The sequence below is a fragment of the Haliaeetus leucocephalus genome, unplaced genomic scaffold, assembly GCF_000737465.1.
Source record: "Haliaeetus leucocephalus isolate CR32 unplaced genomic scaffold, Haliaeetus_leucocephalus-4.0 Scaffold984, whole genome shotgun sequence".
Classification (NCBI taxonomy): Eukaryota; Metazoa; Chordata; class Aves; order Accipitriformes; family Accipitridae; genus Haliaeetus; species Haliaeetus leucocephalus.
The window spans coordinates 1,963,062-1,982,999 of record NW_010973420.1 but is presented as its reverse complement, the minus strand read 5'-3'; the positions used below and the strand labels follow the sequence as shown (position 1 = coordinate 1,982,999).

Below are 19,938 nucleotides of genomic sequence, written 5' to 3'. Positions count from 1 at the left end.
TATGGGCTAGTATAGTTCCAGGATAAATGTAACCATCCTGTAGAACATACTGTTCACTGTTAATAGCTTACTAGCTTTGAAACACATCTTTGCATGTTGTTACACATTTCTCTGCTCCATAACCCTTCTAAAGAGAAGCTTTATATGCAAACAGCTTCAGGCATGAAAGTCAAAACACTTGTCAATGCAAAAGACAAGACCAACATCAGCTACTAAGTACTCCTGTTGCTGGGAGAGATGTACCTTCCAGAAACCGAACTAAAAAGCTGCTGAAGAAAAACAAGAAACAAAGAAAACCCCTGACCTCCCACCCCCTTGCTGTCAAAAGCTGAACTCATTGAACAAAAACATCTGAAGAGGTATAACCTGCAAGCTGAGAATACAAAAAATAGAGCAAAAAAATAAAGCCAGTCATGCAAAAAGAAGCAATTAAAAATAGTGGGGCTCCCATCTAATTTAGACTTTTTTTTCCCTTGTCCTTTAACACACCCATTGCCCCAGATTTCTCTCCCTCAGACAAGCACCTTAATAATTTCTGCAGTATTTTACATCTCTTTATACATCACCTCCAGATTTAGCTGTAACCATTTTCAGATCTCAAAACAAAGCAAGCTGAAGCTACTCATTTTAACATATTAAGAAGCGTGTGCTGGGGAGGAGGGCTGGGTATGGAACTGGTTTCTGGCAATAAAATCTACTGCTTATGAAGCCAAATGCTGCTCATATTTTAAAGTGATGTAAAATTCCCCTTACAGCACATATTGTGCACTGCGTCTTCTAGCAGTATGACACAACAACCGTAATTTCTTTTAAAGATATTAAAGGGATATCTTTACAGAACCAGTAATTCCATCATCATCTTTATTTTGTAAGGAATTATAATACAATGTCCACCTGTAAGACTGAATGATTTGCAGCATGCTGGATGACCAGAAAGATATTTCCTTTAAGGCAAGCAAAATCAATTTCAAAGGACAAGGTGACCGTACTATTTTTATACGAGGTTGATCATACAACCATAACCGTTTCTCAGTTTTTTTAATTGCAAATAACATTACTGAATACATCACCATTCAGTTCTCCTACTCTTTTATATTATACTGTTATACACTTAATACCCTATTAAGAGTTAGATACATCAGAGGAATATATGTAATTTAATCAAAAGGGAGTTCTCAAATCTCAGTTTCTTGCATCAGGCTTGTGGCTCTCTTCATCCGAAATAAAATTACACGTAGAGTCATCTTCTAAGTACAATCTTGTAAAATCAATCTCTTTCATATTCAAAAAGTACCCATTTTCTTGTAAGTAACGTAACTGCTACATTCATATGCTTTTGAGTTGTATTTCAGAATTCTTAATCTTTCTAAATTTAAATTCACAGCATCTAACAAGAACAGGAATAGTTTTTTACTCCATCCCCCTTGTTAGTGAGCTACATTTGTCCATAAAATTCAGAGTGATATAAACCCAGGAGACTTCCTTTCCAGCAATTGTCAAAACAGAAAACAAAGAACACTATCAAAAAGCACAACTCAATCCAAAGATCACCTTTACTCGAGATATAGAAAATACTGAATCGTTACTTATTGTGCTAAACCACAACTTGAATTCTTACCATCCCCATAAGCTTGAACATTTAAAATCATCTTTGTGATGACACATGATTTATTTTGCACCAGTTCCTATGTAGCTGTATGATTTTATACAAGTCAGGGTCTGCTTTTTCATGTAAGAAGCTCTGCTTTTGGTTCAAGCAATATGAAATCACTTTCTTCAAATACATTTCAAAGCAGGCTAGGTAAGTCTCCAAAACAGACTTAAAAATCCACTTAACGGTACACTGGAAGCCAAAAGCTCTTTTCCCATCGACACTGTCTTCATGCTGAAGTGAAGCATCAGGATGTTTTACAGTCTAGGATTATTTGAAAGTAGTCCAATTTGTTACAAAAGTTGTAACATGGAAGCAATGTAAACTCTGAGCTGTAATAACATGAAAATAGTACCTGAAAACTCTGAACTGTAAGAATAAAGACTACCCTTTCCCTATTTGATAAATCAAACTGTGGTAGCAGTAGCATAAACTTCAGAGTAACAAACCTATAAGACTCTTTTTCACAGTGAAGAAACTTTATTTCTTTCTAATTCATGGCCCTACCCAACTGAATTTGCCAACTAGAGATCAAGAAAATTGTGTCATATTATTTTGAAATCTGTCCTCTAAAAACTGTGAACTTTGTTGTTCCTGAAAAACAACTGTAAACCTAGAGAGTATGACTGACCTCAGCTGAAGAGCTACTTGCGGGTTGACCCCAGCCAACAGCCAGGCACCCAGACTAAGCTGGTACGAGCTACTGCTAAAAATAAAGAACTCAAGAATTAAAGGGCTTCTCTAGAGAATTTTTAACAGGTGTCGAGATGAGAACTGTAACTTTCCGTAATGTTACTTTGATTTTTCTTTGAAGGTTCTGATAGTCATCACTACAACAGGGATAAAGGATTTCTTAGAGGAAGCATTAGCCGGACAATTGTTCTTAATGACAGAACCTATAGCTTCAGGTGGTCTTTTGGTATCTCACCCTAAGTAATGACAGTCTACAATAGAGTATATTCTAAAGGATGGCATAAAGGACAAGTAGCCAGAGGCAGGTGGTACCACTCTGTAGTTGTTAGGATATCACTCGTTGACCAAGGCAGCCTACAATGTTTTCAGTTTTCCTCTTAACAAAATCAACACTATTTGGCTCACAGAAGAACTCTGAAGGTTAGGGTTTGTATGGGAATGTGCACAAATAAAGTTCTAAATAAAGTAAGTTTCTGTGGCTAAATGTGGGTATTAAATATCAGAGGAAGAAAAATGTTCTTATCCAGTGGGTATCTCCCTAGCTTCCCATTCAAGTCATAAATGCTAATTTTGGCTTCTGTTCTGGAAGTCTAGCTTGCTGACAAAATTTCTTCATGTTTCTGGTTTTGATGATCTGAAAACTTGAATTAATTCAGCACTCTTGACCAAGAAATTGAATTTAATATGTACTAAATTTTATCAAACAGCTTACTGGAAGAACAATTGCTCTCTTTTTTTAAATAACTTTGCAAACTAGGGAGGTTCAGGGGGTTTTATTGCTGTTGTAGGCTCCCTCCCACCCCCACACCAGGTGTGACATTATCTTATTCAACGGGAAAAGTACTTAACAGAAAACTGACTTTGTAAGCGCATTCTGAAGTGCTGTACCTCCAATGAAATTTTACTTACAAAGTGAAGCTAACAATAGGTTAAGAGAAAAATGAAAGGCAAAAAATACCAGGTAGCTGACAGGGTTTCTGGGAGGGCAGGTTTTAAAAGAGAACACAAGCAAACAGGGATTCTACTGTTGGCAAAACCAGCTGTTTTAAACTGGACAAACTTTCTTTTTCACCAAACCCTAATTTTCCTAAAGTACATGACTAGATGCAGAAGGGCATGGGACATGAAAAGGTCATGGATTTAACACGAGATAGGACATCTAACATAAGTTATCCTCATTTGTGCCTACTCAGAATTGAGCGTAGACCGTTTTGTACTTACAACTAAGAGTCTTTTGTGATTAGGAAAATTTCCAGTGATGGCTTGTTAATTACACCTACGAATAACAGGGAAGATGAGAAGTCTATAAATAGCAATCGTGGAAGCTGCAAGAGCAGAGCATTTATTTTCAGATTGGAATACATTAACTAATATCAAAATACATCCTCTGAAGTTGGCACCTTACATAGCTGATGATACACACATATAGAGAACTATTCATATTTACAGGATTGCTTCCAAATTAAAGCTTAAAAATATCTTCTATCTCAAAAAAAACCCCAAAACCCCAACCAAAACAAAAAAAAAAACCCAACCAAAACAAATCAAAAGGAATCTACTGAAAGGAAGAAAAAACCAATCAACTAACACAAAAAGATGTGCAAAACCATATTTACTTAAGATTCTCAGATGTTGCATAAAGAGCTAAGGGATTTGCCAGAAACTGATTAATTACAAGACCTTTAGGATGGTTTAAAGCAACTTTTAGGGGAAAAACATCGATGGAAAAAGTAATGCAAACTTCAAAATAACAGATCAAACCAGTATATTTTAATAAGCATGCTTCTTAGAGAGTACTGGTCATATCCAGTAAAAATGTTGTCCTTGTGTGTTTCTGAAGATGGCTTGGATCCTGCAGCAATTTTTTGAAAATGACATCTTTAAGAGGAAGCAAATTGCAGGAATGAAGAGAGCAAAATCACCCACAGATAACAGTTAAAAAAACAAAAAGCAAAAACCCCAAACCCCAACCCACTCCCAAAGCCACTCCCTCAAAAACCAAGGCAATAGTAAATCCCTGCACATCACTGCTGTTTCCTCTAGTCAGTATTATGCCTTTCCTTCCTTGGCATAATACTAACTAGAAGGAGATGGCTTATTTACTCAGCAAGTCCTACATATAGTACTGAAAGTGTAAATTCAGTGGAAGTTCATATAACTTGCTGACATTTGTGTAGATCTCATTAGAGCAGTGGTTTGTTGGGGGTTTATAGCTTGTGAGGCTGAGGAGGAATTGGTTTTTTTTTCCTTTAACAGCTATGCAGGGTGAATCTGGAAAAGGTCAGTATGTTTATGAGTTTTGCTTATGTAAGTGATGTACGAAGCTTTCCTAAGAACGAGCTCTCCTTTGGAGTATGGGGTAGAAGAGAAAAGAAGAACAATAAATAGGGTAATAATACCAAAATTGGTATGTTCCTGAGAGGAGTGTCCCTTATCCAAGTCAGGAATATATAGAAAGAAGAAAAAACAAAACAAAACAAAAAACCCAGTATTTTTTTCATTAGACTAAAACCTACATGTATATAAACAGCACAGTATCTTTACAAAAACACTGCATTCCTAATATTTTATTGTCATGAGCAAATTAGTAAGGACAGCAGTGATCCAGACATATGTAATTCTGAACGTGTCATTATTTGTCTCACTTAACTTTCACCTGGTCAGAGGAACCACTGACAGACAACTTCAGGATACTCGTTATTACAATCATTTACACTATGTGAGAATATCATCAACCTGCAAAGATAATCACCAACTAGCTGTTGTAGAAAATCTGAACTGCCAATGATAAAAAACAGGCCTAAAGCTCCACAAATTACTAAATATGGACTGTCAAAATCACATAATTCCAGTCCCTGCTTTGAATTTCCTCTGCTTGAATTCTGTTTTCAGAGGTGCTCAAGACCTGCCAGAGTTTGAGAAAGCAGGAAAGCCACGGTCAGAAACAGCTCCTCCTTTGAAGAGGGGAAGGATAACAGCATCTGCTGACTGACTTCCCAAGTCAGTTCATGGCAAAGATGTCAACAACTGCGGTCACACAATCTAGCAGGTGGTGTAGGAGCAGGGACAGACACACAGATTGCTGTTTAAGCCACAAAAGGAAACATGGTTAGAAATACACCACCTTATGCTGTTGTTGGACATAAAGTAACACCAGATTCCAAAGGTCAGTGGTACTTGGGAAATATGGCTTTCCATTACCTGGATATTCAAAATGTTATCTTTCAAATTGTAGGAAATACTATTTTTGCAAAAACACAGCAGTGAATTTGAAAAGTGAATTTGGTAGAGTAAAAGCTTTTAGTCAGATTCTAAATGGTAAGAAAGAGATCAGCACAAATTTAGCATTTACTGTTATCTACCAGACTTACTGGTACAGCCAGTCTTACTGCAAAACAAACACATTAAACCTAAGTGCTGTAGTTAGGTGAGCACTTCAGTGGCAGTGCCAGCACTGGCATCAGTCTCTTCTCTCATTCCTATTGCTGGTTTAGGACTTTCTGACAAACTGAATGAGGAGAAAAGGGGGGTTTGTTGTTTTGTGTTTGTGGGGTTTTTTTAGTGGTTTGTGTTTTTGGGTTTTTTTTCGGTTGGTTTTTGTTTTGGGTTTTTTTTTGTGGTGGTTTGTTTTGTGGTTTGGGGTTTTTTGTTTTGTTTTGCGTGTGGTTTTTGGTTGTTTTTTTTTTAATCCAGTCAAGCTCCCCCCCATAACTGCACAATCATAACCAAGCCACAGCGTAGATAAAGTGCCTATGTCCACGCTGGCCAACAGAAGAGAATAGCAAGCAATACTTCAGAAACATTCAGCAAACCCACAGTACAAAGGTGTATAAAGCCTTCCCTATTTCTGACTTGCTAAACATGTAAAGCTTACAAGCACCCAAACCCACATTAAATCTTTGTATTTCCTTTTAGATGCTCAGACAATAACAGAGCTGTAAAATGGAAGCATTAATAAACAAATGAGCACAGAAAGCAGCCTGCCCAAGTCTAGATTTCCAATATCCAGCAATGCCAAAAGTATCTTTTAAGGTAGACTAGGGATTTATTCACACAATGTAAATAACCACAAATACACTGTCTTTACAGCTGTCTGAGACAAGGAGAATAAAGCTAGCCTGAATGAAAATGAGAAGCTTGGTGAAACATCTAGAAAGAACTTCAGTATTTCTGAAGGCACATCTATGCTTTTTGGTTTCTTGCCTATGTTTAGGCACACACATGCGCACTACACTAAGAGAATCTAGAAAACAAGCAAACCAGAACTACAAACATTTCTTAGAGGCTGTCAACACTGCAAACAGAAACAGTTCACAAATGTGCTGCTGCCAAAGAAATCTTTTCATGTTGCGGGTGGAGAATTTAATGCAATTATGATGCCAGCCCTCTGTTAAAAAAAAAATAAATCTTCCTTGCCTTAGATACTAGAGATCCCATTTTGAAAATATTTACAGTTGTCACAAAACTAAACATTAGTTTAACGTTAAAATCCAGGGATGCCTTTTTAAATAGCAAGAATCCAAGACTTTTCTTAGAATCATTTAAGAAGTTAAATATTTTTAAATAGCCAAGTTGGCAGTAACAAGCTAGTTGAACATTCTCCTTAGTCTGGCAGACAGTTAAATTTTGTTTCTGTGGTTGTACTTCTTCCTTCACATTTGCTGAATAACCTGCTGCAATGAAGCTAATAGAATGGCTATGTCTATTTTAAACTTTCTGGGAAAGAAGCAAAACCCCAACATCCTTAAAATACTACCAAAACTAGTTGTCAGAGTTCACTCAACTATGTAGCAATACAAGAAGGGGACTGAAAGGAAGAAAATCAGAGAAACTGACTGGGAAGCCTGAACTGTGTCATTGTCATGTTACACAACCACTTAATGAAGAAAAAGAAGAGCTAGGTGCAAATTGCATCTTCTGGTAATTACAAGAAAGAGTTCCTGGGTCAGGAAAATAAGCCAGGAAACAGCACATTTCTCACAGCTTCTCTGCATCTCATGAAAATGGGGAGATAGTTATTCATATTATTTTGGCAGGAACCCTGCAGTTTCCCCCACAGTGAGGATGACTTCTCCTCACTACACTATAATATGTTAAACTCCTCAGGTTCATTCAAGACCAAACCAAAAAAACTACCACTACAGAAGTGAAGGTCACAGCTTACTTGCAATTATACCAAATTACCTGGAGTAACCTCCATTTAGTGAAAGTTAATTTACACTCATGTCACTAACAAAAGAATTCACTAGGAAGTGATCTCAGTGCCCAGTTCTATTTGGTGGGGGAGCAAAATAAAGAGAGGAAACTCTGTAGACATCTATTTTCATAAAATTGGGTAACTGACCTAAACAGTTCCACCATTACTTTCTGTCCTATCAATCAGCTTCTTTATGTCACCATTTCCCAGTAAAGTGCTAGGAAATTACACATTAAACATTACTACTACTGAATGTTTAGGCTTGTCTGAAAACTATCGCCTGAATCAGAGCTGATTACAAAACCGTAAAAAGTGTATAAGAGGCAGCTAAAGGGTTCAAGCAGAAAGTCTGGGTTATTCGAATAAAGGAGGAAAAAGAGAGTTTAAAGCTATTTCAGAAATAGGATTTTTCTGTATGAGAAGCATCAGCCTTGAGGAACAGAGCAGCTAGCACAGTGAAGAGAATCATAAGGCACACCCCACGTAGTTGCAATGCAGTAGCTGGACATGTCCTTGCTAGTAAAAACAATCCTGAGTCATCATGCTATAGCAGATTTTGTAGCTCCTCATTATTCCCTCTCTTGGCAGTGGACAGCCTGCTTCCCTCCTCCCCCCCCCCCCTTATTTCCTTCTTTTGCGAGGAAGGATTTTAGTTAACTAAATGGACCAAAACACTCCATGAGGATTTTCTCACATCCTCTAACCCCATTGCATCTCTGCACTTCTCAACAAGTAGGGAAAAGAGTTTGTAGCTGCCAGCAGAGCAAAATATACTCCACTTTGAGACAAGACACATGAAAAACCTGCTGGCGCTCTCAGAACTATTTGCCAGGGCTGAGTATTGCTTTCATGTTTATGCAACTGTAGTCAGGAATGAGACAGTAAGATGACTGTGTCCTTGAAATTGAGGAACAGTCCCTGTCTTAACATTTTCTAGTGTCCCTGCCCTAAATTCTCTTTCCTCACCCTCACCCCAGTTACACATAACAGAAGCACTTCAGCTTCAATTTCTGCAACTCTGCCAACTGCAAATGGGAAACACTGACAATCATTTACTTTAAAGGGGATACCTTTTAGTTTGGCAATGCAAAAATGCTGTTTAAAGATCTCCAGATTTTTCATTTACAGATCCACCAAACCCCAATTCAGTAGACTGATGTGAATTGTTAAGAGGAAAGAGTCGGTGCCCCCCTTCTCTTTTCCTTAACTCTTCTTCCAAGGGTTCCTATGCAGCCTTCCCAACTCCCTATTCAAACTGTCCTCTGTATGCCTGTAAGGGCAGCTGGTCACATTTTTCACCCTCAAAATTTGGTCACTTGAGATTTAGGGGGTGGTCGTGGTGGTGGGAAGTAATTAGAATTCTGGCATCCCAAGTCATATCAGATGCTCATCTGGGAGCTGCTCACCCAGTCAAATTCCTCCATTCATAGGGTCATTTTCTAATAACCAACTGTATCCTGAGCATGCACCCAGGCATTGTTAGAGCAAACCAGTTACTGATTCCTGGCACGTAGCAGTGGGTAGCAGCGGGAGGGAGACTGTGCCCAGAATGTTTAAGGGCAGGCGGAGCTGGCGGCAGAGGATGAGGTAATGGCTCTTTCATGGTTCCAGGGATACTCACACACAGTTACTGCTGGTCACAGTGCAGCCTTTCAAAAGCTAGATTTGCTTCAACATTTGGTAAAGTTTATACTCCCTTTTAATGGCAATAAAGGGAATCCTTGTGCCCATATTTGAAACCGGCGCTTAAATATACTATTGGTTGAATCCACAGTTATACATTTCACCTGTTTTTTATGGGCAGGACATAATGCATGCTAATCAATGCACCCATTTTGGAAAAAAAGGAGGGAAAATGGGTCCTCAGGGAGAAAAGATAAAACACGAACAGAACAAAGCAAAGCACATAGAGCTTTTTTTTCTTTGGGTGTTCTCACTTAGGGCTAAATGTTTTTAGAAATAATGAGAGTCATACTAAGAACATTCTTCTCTTCTTACTAACTCCTCGGCATGTTAGAGGACAAGCTACATGGAGTGCTTTGATTTTAATTTTTGTTGGAACTGTCTGTGGCTGAGTAATCTGCAGTCCAGATGTTGTAACAACAATAAAGTCCCTCTCAGCATATACACGAGGATGGCAAATGGCTCTGTTGTGAAATCCTGAACAGGTCTCTTGTCTCCCCTTTTCTCTTGCTATTGAATCATTAAAAAAAAAAAAATTAAAAAAAAAAAATCACAGAAGATACACAATTTGCAAAGGTATTAGAGATCAGCTGACAAAACAAAAGAATTAGTTCAAAGGTAAAGAGAACCAACTCAGTTTAATTTACACCTTCTCCCTCCTACTCGATCTGCACTTACAAAGTCTAAAATCATTAGAAATGTTTCCAATAAGCTTTTAACTTAAAATTCTAAGGGCGACAGTCTAAAAATACATGTTTTCAGAGCAGATATTAGAATGCTGAATGGATGCCATGAGACCTGACTAAAAGCAATTCAGAAAGTACATTTGGCATCTTAAGGGAAATTCATTAGGCATGCGATTGGTGTAAATGGAGGAACATCAGATTAGTACACTTATTACAATATTTAAACTAATGGCTAGTTGCAAAACTTTAAAAAAATTAATAACAATTGGCAACTTTTAAGCATTTCAAATAGAGAAAAAATTTGCAGTACTTTCTGAATGTAACAGTACTTAGGAATCCAAATTACCTTCAATCTCTACCTACATGTAAATGATGGAAACCGTATACCTCTGTTCAATAGTTAAAGCTGCTTTCAGGCAAAATGAAAAAGTGTGCCTTTTCACAAATATTATTATTGTGTGCCTCAGATTTCCAACAAGAATTTCTCTAGAAATTGTAATTTGCAATTTTGTATTTGGTATAATCCTCCCCGGACTCAGCAAATTCCTCTCATATCTGCTTAGTAAGATAAAGAAATACTTAAATTAACATTGCAAGGAACCTAGACATGTTTAAAAGTCTGCTCCTGGAAGTAGTATCCAATTCATATCAATAGTGATTTTTAAATTTTGAATAAAATCATCTCCATCATGCAATAAATGAAGCCAGTGGGGCTTTCTGGGCTTACAGGTCAAAAGATGATACATCATTGCATAATGCAAACAGATACTCATGCCTTTTTAGCTCTGTCAATAAATCCTTTGGAATAGTGGGAACCTTGATAATAGCCCGTTATAAAGGAAGATACAGAAAACTCTTCAAAACAGTACACTGTAATAGACTGAGGACACATGGGGAACAGTTTTCCATCTGTCCCTACCCTTTCCAGAAAGCAAAAGAGGGAAAAAAAGGGGGCTGGGGGGAGAAAGGCATCTGGGAAAACTTATTGTAAAAATATTTATAGCCTAGCCTAGCCTCTGTTCTAGCAATGTAAAGTAGCGTTACGCTCATTTACCTCCAAGATATATGCATAAGATTAGGCCGCAAAGCCTTCAACAAAACACTACACAAGAACAGCCCTCAACAAAATTATGCCACAGCATAAAAAGCAGAGCACTATGGTGGAAATGGCCCACAAGCTGTACTTCACAGCCTCTCTTCATGAGCAATGTCAGAAATTGGCATCAGCACCAGCAAGACTGGTTCCGGTGGCAAGAAATCACAATGCCATAGGAACACTGCCAGATGAGGGGACATTTAACAGTGTCTTCCAATATCTGATATCCCAAAGGAGATACTAAATACAATTTTAGTCTCTGCTAGATTAACAAATGAGTCTGAGCAATGCAAATTTGCTCTCATATTTTATAATACGGCACAGTTGCATCGAATTTTCAAACCACTCTAAAGTTGTCCAAATTCTATTGAATACACTTCATTAATACAGAAAGCGTTTGTACCTCCTGCCTAAAAGAATAGTGAATAATCACTACACTGTACTCTATTCGACATGGCCCAATTGGGCGTGTCACTGCAGTTTGAGAAGACAGTAACTGTTATCAACAAACATACCTGGTAGCCACAAATACCTGGCAAGGAGCCAGAATTACTGCCACCATCATGGTAGCACAAGAGAAGGGCAATATACTTCTTCCTACACATGCACCACTCCGCACAGAATTACAGTCTGCTACTACCAACTGCAAAGTTGACCCAAGGGCAGGACATGTTTCCTCAAACTGCTGAGGTTAAACCATTCAGTCCTATTTAATCTGTTAGAACCATCAGTGCACTGGCAGCAGAATGGAACCTGAAAATCCTACCAGATTGGGCTGCAATAACTGGTAAACCTGGTATTTCCAGCCTGCAGTCAAAACAAACAGGAGAATAAAAATCACAGCCCTTTTTACTTTTTTTCTCTTCTTCTTTTTTTTTTTTTTTAAGTAGCAGTCAAAAGGCCTCTTGAAGCCTTGCTTATAAGCAAACCAGTCTCAAAGGCTGGATTTGCATTGGCAGGGTTTGTAGCCTGCAAAATAAACCTTTCTAGGTAGTGTTTTCCTTCTGCCTATAAGGGAGGAATGGTTTCTGGTATAATTTCTCCCAGACTACATCCCTTTCAAACTACACTGAAGAAAACGCCTAATTCAACACAGCTGGCCTCACCAAGCTTCCCTGGGAGCCCTTGCACTCTGGGCATGCACCTGCAATCCTTCCTTTAGGAAGGCAATGAATGGTAACACACAATCTGACAGCCTATTGACAGGGTGAAATCACTACTGCCATTCAAAAATAGGAGAATGTACAGAAGCTGTTACTTAGTTGCAATTTCTTTGGCAGAAATCACTCCATTTGGGCCATAGTTTATGTTCTAGTACAGTGGATACCACAAAACATCCTTAAAAAAGTATACTTTAACCAACACTAAGGTTCCAACTTGAGTGCCAAGTTGCAGTTTGAAACAAATTCTATGAACAAGTGATAAAATTCCTAGAAAAATGGTATTCAATTACCTATAGTTTTTTCTCCACAGTCCTGTGTTCTCCATTCTCCAATGACCTTTGTGCTACTAATGTTTTGCATATAATAGTGATTAAGTGAACTAGACCACCAGTTGTGCTCAACTTTTACTCCACCCATAACCGGCTATTCTAATCAAGGGCCTCTGGTAAGAAAACTGCACTTTGGCTTCTGAAAATTATTATTGTAATAGGAAAGCAAGAAAAATTATAAAGCATCTGTTGAAATTTCAACTGTGAGAATAGCGACTTTCCATGCTTTTAGAAACTTCATTCTTTCAACACTCCTAGTGAACAAAGCAGAAGCATTTACTCTACTACAATACATGCACTTCTTTAAGGTTCTAAACTCTTTGCATTTCAGCCAAGCTTCATGTACCAGAAAGAAATTACATGATTATTTGTTAATTAAGGTTTGGGATCTTAATTTGCAAGGAAGATTTCAAAGATGCAATGAAATTAACATGAGCTTCTTGTAAAAGACATCCCTAAAATTTCCTCTGGTAGATGCAGACATTAGGAAAAAAACTTGACTTCTTGTAATAGGTAACTTCAAAGGCACTTCTTTCAGTTCTGCACACAGTTCTTCCGCATGGGTGGTGCACGCATCCTCTCAGGAGCTCACTGCCAAGACTTGGACTACTCCCTCATTTTATGACTATAAATGTATCATGGAAGATCACGTGGCCAAAAGACATCCAAATGATTCTGCTGCATTTACTTGAACACTGGAGAGTAGACTAAAAAAATGTATCCCGTCACATCATGGGTGTACATCTGGTCACACAACAGGAAAGCACAAGCAGTTTGCAACATGGAACTGAATGCATAGGGAGACCCTTGCTCATATGAGATGCTGGGCAGTTGCATTTTTGCCATGTCATGAGAGAGAAACTGCGAGGACAGGACTGATTTGTAGAAAGTCCATCTGACCTGCAGACCCCCTTCCTGGCCCACGTCTAGCCAGGTTGGGCAATCCTCCTTTGCTGTTCTGCATCTGAAATAGCAGCCTTCACCAAGGAAACTGACACCTAGGATGTGGCTTTCTTTTCAAAAAACATTTGGACACACAAGATGCTATGACATACTTCATGTGCTGAGAACAATGAGCACAATGCTCAGAAGTTAACTGAAAGTAATGCACCTGTACAGCACATATCTAAAAGGAAAAAGGATTCTTCATCTTGATGAAATCATCACTTGTAATCCCAGTGAGTGCCTGAACACAATCTCTACCCCTTCACTTACCTCACAAAATGCAATTTGTAGTCCCACCTGATACACTCTTAAGAGTGTCCTTCTGAAGTTTTTAAAGAATAAAGCCTTGGAAATTTCCCAGCTCCCTTTTCAAAAGAGTTTACAGATTCATGCACCATCACATTCTATGATGGTTCAATACCTGACATTGCACAAAGGGGAAATAAGGCTATTAGTGAAAATATCACAATCTGCAGACTTGAAGAGACATGATCAAAACCAAGATACATGGGATACTCGGGGACTGTCTGAGCTATCAATAGAATCAGAGTGACTCAGCAGAAGGTAATGAGAATCTTCAGTTCTGTATCAATACTGGAGATAAAACACGTGGGGGAATAAAACAATCACACACAGCAAAAGATCACGCACAGAGGTGCTGCCTGGAGTACTGCGCAGTGCTATATTTTAGAACTCACTGAAGAAACGGCAAGTCATCTTACAACCAGCCAATACATAAAAAAGGTTTATCTCTATTCAAATCCATGCAGCGAGATCACTTAGATGTGTTTCAAATAGCAGTCTCTATTCTTCTCTATTCCTGATATTTATTTTTCACTTTCAGCCTCCTACTGATATGGCATGTCACTAGAAGCATCTGACAATTTCCAATGTGCTCATTCATTGCTGTGTGCTGCTTGAGCACTTTCTCCATTCACCTTTATTCTTACACCAAGACTGTATTATCAAGCCTGAAGTTCACTGATCATTGACTGCTTAAGGCTTAATTACTGTGCAAAAAAATGAGCAAACACCAAGTCTTTTAAATGTCAGCCAAACAGTACCAGCACCTTCCTCCCCACCCCCACCCCCAACAATATGAATGTTTTCAAATCTTCCAAAAAAACACCAAATTGATATATCTTCCTACCCAGCCTACTTCATGAGCAATAAAAGCTGCATAGATCCTGTGACTTGCATACTTTCAATTGGTTAAAAGCTTCCGTAAATGTCTATTAACATTTTACAAGGATAAAAAAATCCAAACCTGGAAGTTTTTACAGCCAAACCTGGCTGATCCATACTTAGTATTGTAATACACAGCCTCACATGATGGCATCAAAAAGCTTTAATTATCTGCAATATTACAACACATTATTTGATGAACCACTGACCTATTAATCTAAACAAAACAAATCACAGCACTGCTAGCTGAAAAAGAGGGCTGAACTCATTCAAGCTGTAGGAGACTGTGAAGCAAGGTCTACAGCAGCATGCTGAAGTATCTAGTAGCTCTTCAGAAGCTACAAAATTTTCACATAGAAATCCTGAAGTACTCTGTAGAAAATTTCAAAAACTTATACAAACACTGTGAGCTGCCAATAGAATTCAAAAGAAAAATAGGAAAAAGTTCTGGCACTTAGCATCTTTCATCTAAGTATTCTGAGGAGCTTTATAAGCACCAGTACCAGAAAAGGTTTAAGTAAATTATACCCATTCTAGGGCAGGGAAATTGGCACACTAGGCATTAACAAAGCAGTGAAGAAAAACTAGGAATTCTGATGCCAACCACCTAGCTGTTCTTATCTTCAGATTATGATAGTTCTAATAAGAACTGTGTAACTCCAATAACGTGAATACAGAGATTAGAGTAGTATATTATTTGTTATCCTCCATTGTAATACTCATGGTTTTCTACAGCCATATGGGAGTGTCCAAAGAAGAAAGTATTTCAATAAAACAAAGAAACATGAGAAAGTTGTTTTATAGAAATTTTAAACAACTCCATACATGGGAAAATTAACAGTCATAGGCAGAAATAAAAATTTTGTGGTAATTTTATTTTAAAGAATAAATATTTATTTAGCATAAAAATATTCAGCTCATTGTTTTTTAGTATCAAAGTTTTGATGAAATTGACTGAACAAATTCCAGGCCCTGCCTGTGTTAAACAGGAAACTCGTCTTACACTGCTTGTTATTTCTAATTCCCATATGACAAGTTTTACGATATCTACATGATTAGGGCAGGAAGAAATCTGAATTTGTTATACCACCAAAAATGGATCAGGATTAAATCACCATATTTTTCAACAAGAAAGGAATCCGATCCATCTTCTTCAGTAGTTTACTACCATATGTATATATATACACAATTATATTTTTTTCCCTGAAGCTGTTTAACAATGAAGACATCAGCTTTTAAGTACTCTAACATGAACAGTCACCACAAGCAGCTTATTTTTCCACTGAAAAGTTAGTATCAGACACCAGTCTTACTTATCTGATACAAGAAAAATATTCCTGGTTCAGTGGCTATGTTTCTACCAAACACAGAGAGAAAAGGAAGAAATGCTGTACTTACTTGTTAAAAAGATTCAGTCCAATCCTATAATGGCGTTTCCTGATAACATCATTACTGAAGGCAGGGGAATCCCAGCTGTTGCGAGTTTCTTTGTGGTATGTTTGTTTGCTCAAGGTTTGCTCCCTTAGGCTGTCTCTAGAGGAAGATTCTGAGCTGCAATTTATTGTATCATTAGAGTTGGAAGTGCTGTTGATACTGTCATTGTCTCCATCAGAATAATCGGACTCTGATTTGCTTTGCCTGTTTGCTGTACCATTGATAGCTAAATGACTATCTATAGGCCTAGCCCTATGTCTTGCCTCCTGTTCCTCTCGGGATATAATCTTGGCAGGAATGCTGTGAGGAATGTGTTTTGGGCTTCCTTGTTGACTAGTGATCCCTCGGTCATACGCATTTTGTCTCTTTAATGAGCCTCTCTCCGAGCGGTCACTCAAGTCCACTGAGCTGTCACTGGGTGGCTCTATAGTTAGCAATGGTAGATGATCCATTCTCATCCTCTGTTCCTGACATTCCAGTGACGGGGTACTCCTGCAGCTTGTATCAGTGTCTATCTTATTATCATCTTTGTGGGTCATGGACCAGTACTCTTGAGAAGAGTTCACGGACCGGAGCCTCAAATCAGATTCTGTGCTGGACGGTCTGTCTACTGACTGGGAAAGTGGGAGGGGCGGAGATAACTCTTCCTCATCAATATATAATGTAACATCACTGTATGATGCGGTCATCTCATCAAGCTTCCTGTGATCCACATTGTGAATTGCTGGTTTAGTTTGAGCACAACTATCCCTTTCCATTTCGCGACTTCTGACTTGATCCGGAGTCTGGACTTCATCAGAATGTAGGCTACGGCAATTCAGTGCATCATCAATGGATTCTGCAAGGGATTTCACTTGCCTGGAAAAAGCATCCTCCAGTTCTGTTATAGCATCAGCAAAATCAGTAGATGCTGCTGGTGACTTCATTGTAGCTGACTCTCCAAGGTCACTACATTCAGACTGTACCAGGGATCCCAGCTTTGACCCATCATTTGTAACAGAAACTTGTTTTCCTTCAAAGTAAGAGCTGTGGACTTTCTCAGGTCCTTCAAAGGAAAACTGCATTCTCATATTGGACAGTACAATGCGTCTTGACATACGATTTTCAGACATAGAACTTCTAAGACGCTCAAAATTTTTGTTCATCTGATATTGGCGAAAAGCTGTTTGTATAGTACGAGCAGCATGTCTAGTTATGAGACGGCCTCCATATTTCCGTTCTAGCATTTCCACCTGTGAAAGGGTGAACACAATTATTTTGTAACTTGATGCAACCTTGTTAGAACAAGGTTAAAGTACAAAAAAAAAAAAAAATTCTTTTAACAACTTTAATTTTTAGACATTTTTCAATGTATATACTGTTTTTGAAGGTAAAAACTCAAAGCCCCAGACTAACAACTGCACAAATAGTGAACCGAACAGTCATTTGCAAATCCCATCATTAAAATACAGACAAAAATTTGACTATGTAAATACTGTGATATAAAATTAATGTTTTGGCAATTTATGTGTGTGTGTGTTTAAATTTTGGGGTTTTGCACATTAGCATTGGTGTGCCTATGTCAAAGCAGACAAGATAGCACTATAATGCAGCATAATGCAGTCATTCTTTCTCTGTAGGGACAACTGCAGAGAAGTGAAATCCAAGTATGATGCACATTGCCATATTTTAAGAGTAAATTATAAAAGTGTCCATCACCTTTCCAGGCATGCATCGCTTTCTGCATGAATAAAAACCAGGTGGCATTGTTTCACCCAGACCTGATATCAAAGCAAAACTGAGCCTCCCAGACCATACGTTTCCAGAGAGGTTTCTCTGACAGAATCTCCACACACACAGTCTTCCTCAAACCAAGAGCATATTTCAGACTTTTTAAATACAAATTCAAATCTATTTTCATTCTTGTAATTACATACAACATTGCCAGTGTTTCCAATTAACAGAACGAATATGCAAAATAAAGACATTGTAAATGCCATCAATTTAACCTAGTGAAAAAGACACGTCAATACTTTTGGAATACTCATTAGGTATTTTCAAGCCTTTCCTTCCAAAACATGAAAATGCTTATGTAAAAAATACTGAACAAGATCAATAACTAGTTTTATTTCAATTGTTTCCCCAATATTTAATTTCTGTTCTGATTGGTCTTTGCTGGATCCACGTTATTCATAAATGCAAAACATCCATGACAAATCAATATGTTTAGTACTACAATCAAACCCACCATTTTTCTGGCAGCATTTTTGTATAAGTCCATGCAATTTTCATAATACTCCAATGATTCAAAAGTCACTTCTCACTTGAAAATCCAGGTACCCTTTTTCATTAGACACCATGTTTTAATTACTTATCTTATATGCACATGCACACACAACCTCTCCCCCTCACATTTTGGAGATCTCCCCAAGTAAATGTTAAGTTCAGATATTGATGTGCAGAGGGGCTTCATCCCCCTTCTATGGAAGAAACCAAATGCTACTAAAAAATATTTTCTAGTCCATTATGTCTACCATTTGGGAGTAATTGATGTACTTATTTCAGTGCTATTGGCAGGTTCAGCATCTCCCATTCCCCTTCCACATTAAAGATGATCTCCTTTTTGGCTCACTGTTTCAAAATGTGAATCACTGATTATTTTATCTTATTTTTTTAATTCTCGATGCAAAAAATACTATGCACAGTTATTGGCATAAATTGAGGAGGCTAACTTCTCAGATGGGCTCAGATCAGGGTTACTCATAAGGAATTGTTCTTTCGACTGTATCTTGAAACTTCTTTTAACTAAGCTCAAAAAGCTGTGACTGATTTCTGAGCTGGGAATCCGTAAATCTCTGCACAGTTTTCTACAGTTTGTCTTTAAAACAATTGTTTAGCCTTTCACCCCCAAATGGGGGTTATATTACCTATGGCTATGAGGTTACTTCTAAGGCATTCTGAAGATTAAAAAAATTAAGACCTTCTATCACAACCCTGCCACTGCTGCCACACGTTTGCTACTATTTCTATCCCTAGTGTACATTATGTCACGTGTGTTTAAATAAATTGTAAGAGATTATTTTGCTGGACTAATCTCAAAACAAATGATGAATTCTCAGTTTAGTTCTCCTCTCAAAATTAAATGTCAAACCTGAAGAAAACTAGCATAGCTGGTGTGAAAGAATAAAAGAAAACCTAATATTCTATAAAATAAATTACATGGACTTTATTCTTGCAAACACGCTGTTGTCCTTCAGGTTTACAGAGAAAATATCATCATCATTGATTATCATAAATTATGGGGTTTGGGTGGGAATTTTAATTTAGAGTATTTTGGAATTTGCCTAGATGATTTACTAGACTTGTGACTAATATTTCTAATAAATTGTAATGCATATTTAATGCACCTTTTTAATGCATATTTAATGCACATAGCCTTTATTTAAAGCCTTGGACATTTTCCTAAATAGTTTTTAAGTATCTTCTGAGATTTCAGTGAGAGCTTTTCAGGAGCAGTAAGCAACTCTTCAACATCAAGCTTCCTTTATGTGTCATTATCACTTTTTATTGCATAGGACTCCCTGAACAAATACAAAATAACATCTGCAGTCCTCATTCTCTATCAAACCGGCATAAAAGGACAGATGGAATCAGGCTCTGTGGAATATCTGCAGCGCAGGAGACCTCTTTAAGTAAGCCTTGCACTTTATATCAATCCCTTATGAGACATCTAGCAAAAATGACTGCCAAAGGTGGAAAAGGAAGTAACATTTTAGATTTCACAAGGAGGTCCAATTTAATAGCAGAGCTGGCATAATCTAGATCAAGAATCAGGAACTTGATAAGTCCCTCTTCAATACAGAAGTTGGTAGGCATAAAGGCTGTACTAAACTCATA

The 19,938-nt window shown here is 37.8% G+C and overlaps 1 protein-coding gene across 3 annotated transcripts in view; it reads right to left on the bottom strand.

Annotated features, from left to right (window-relative positions):
• Nucleotides 1-19,938, bottom strand: part of IQSEC1 (IQ motif and Sec7 domain 1) — a 69,102-nt gene that overhangs the window by 30,623 nt on the left and 18,541 nt on the right. For all 3 annotated transcript variants that reach the window (XM_010584417.1, XM_010584418.1, XM_010584419.1), the window contains exon 3: nucleotides 16,027-17,294. In XM_010584417.1, coding sequence (XP_010582719.1) covers nucleotides 16,027-17,294 — 1,268 coding nt within the window. The remainder of the gene's footprint in view (nucleotides 1-16,026; nucleotides 17,295-19,938) is intronic.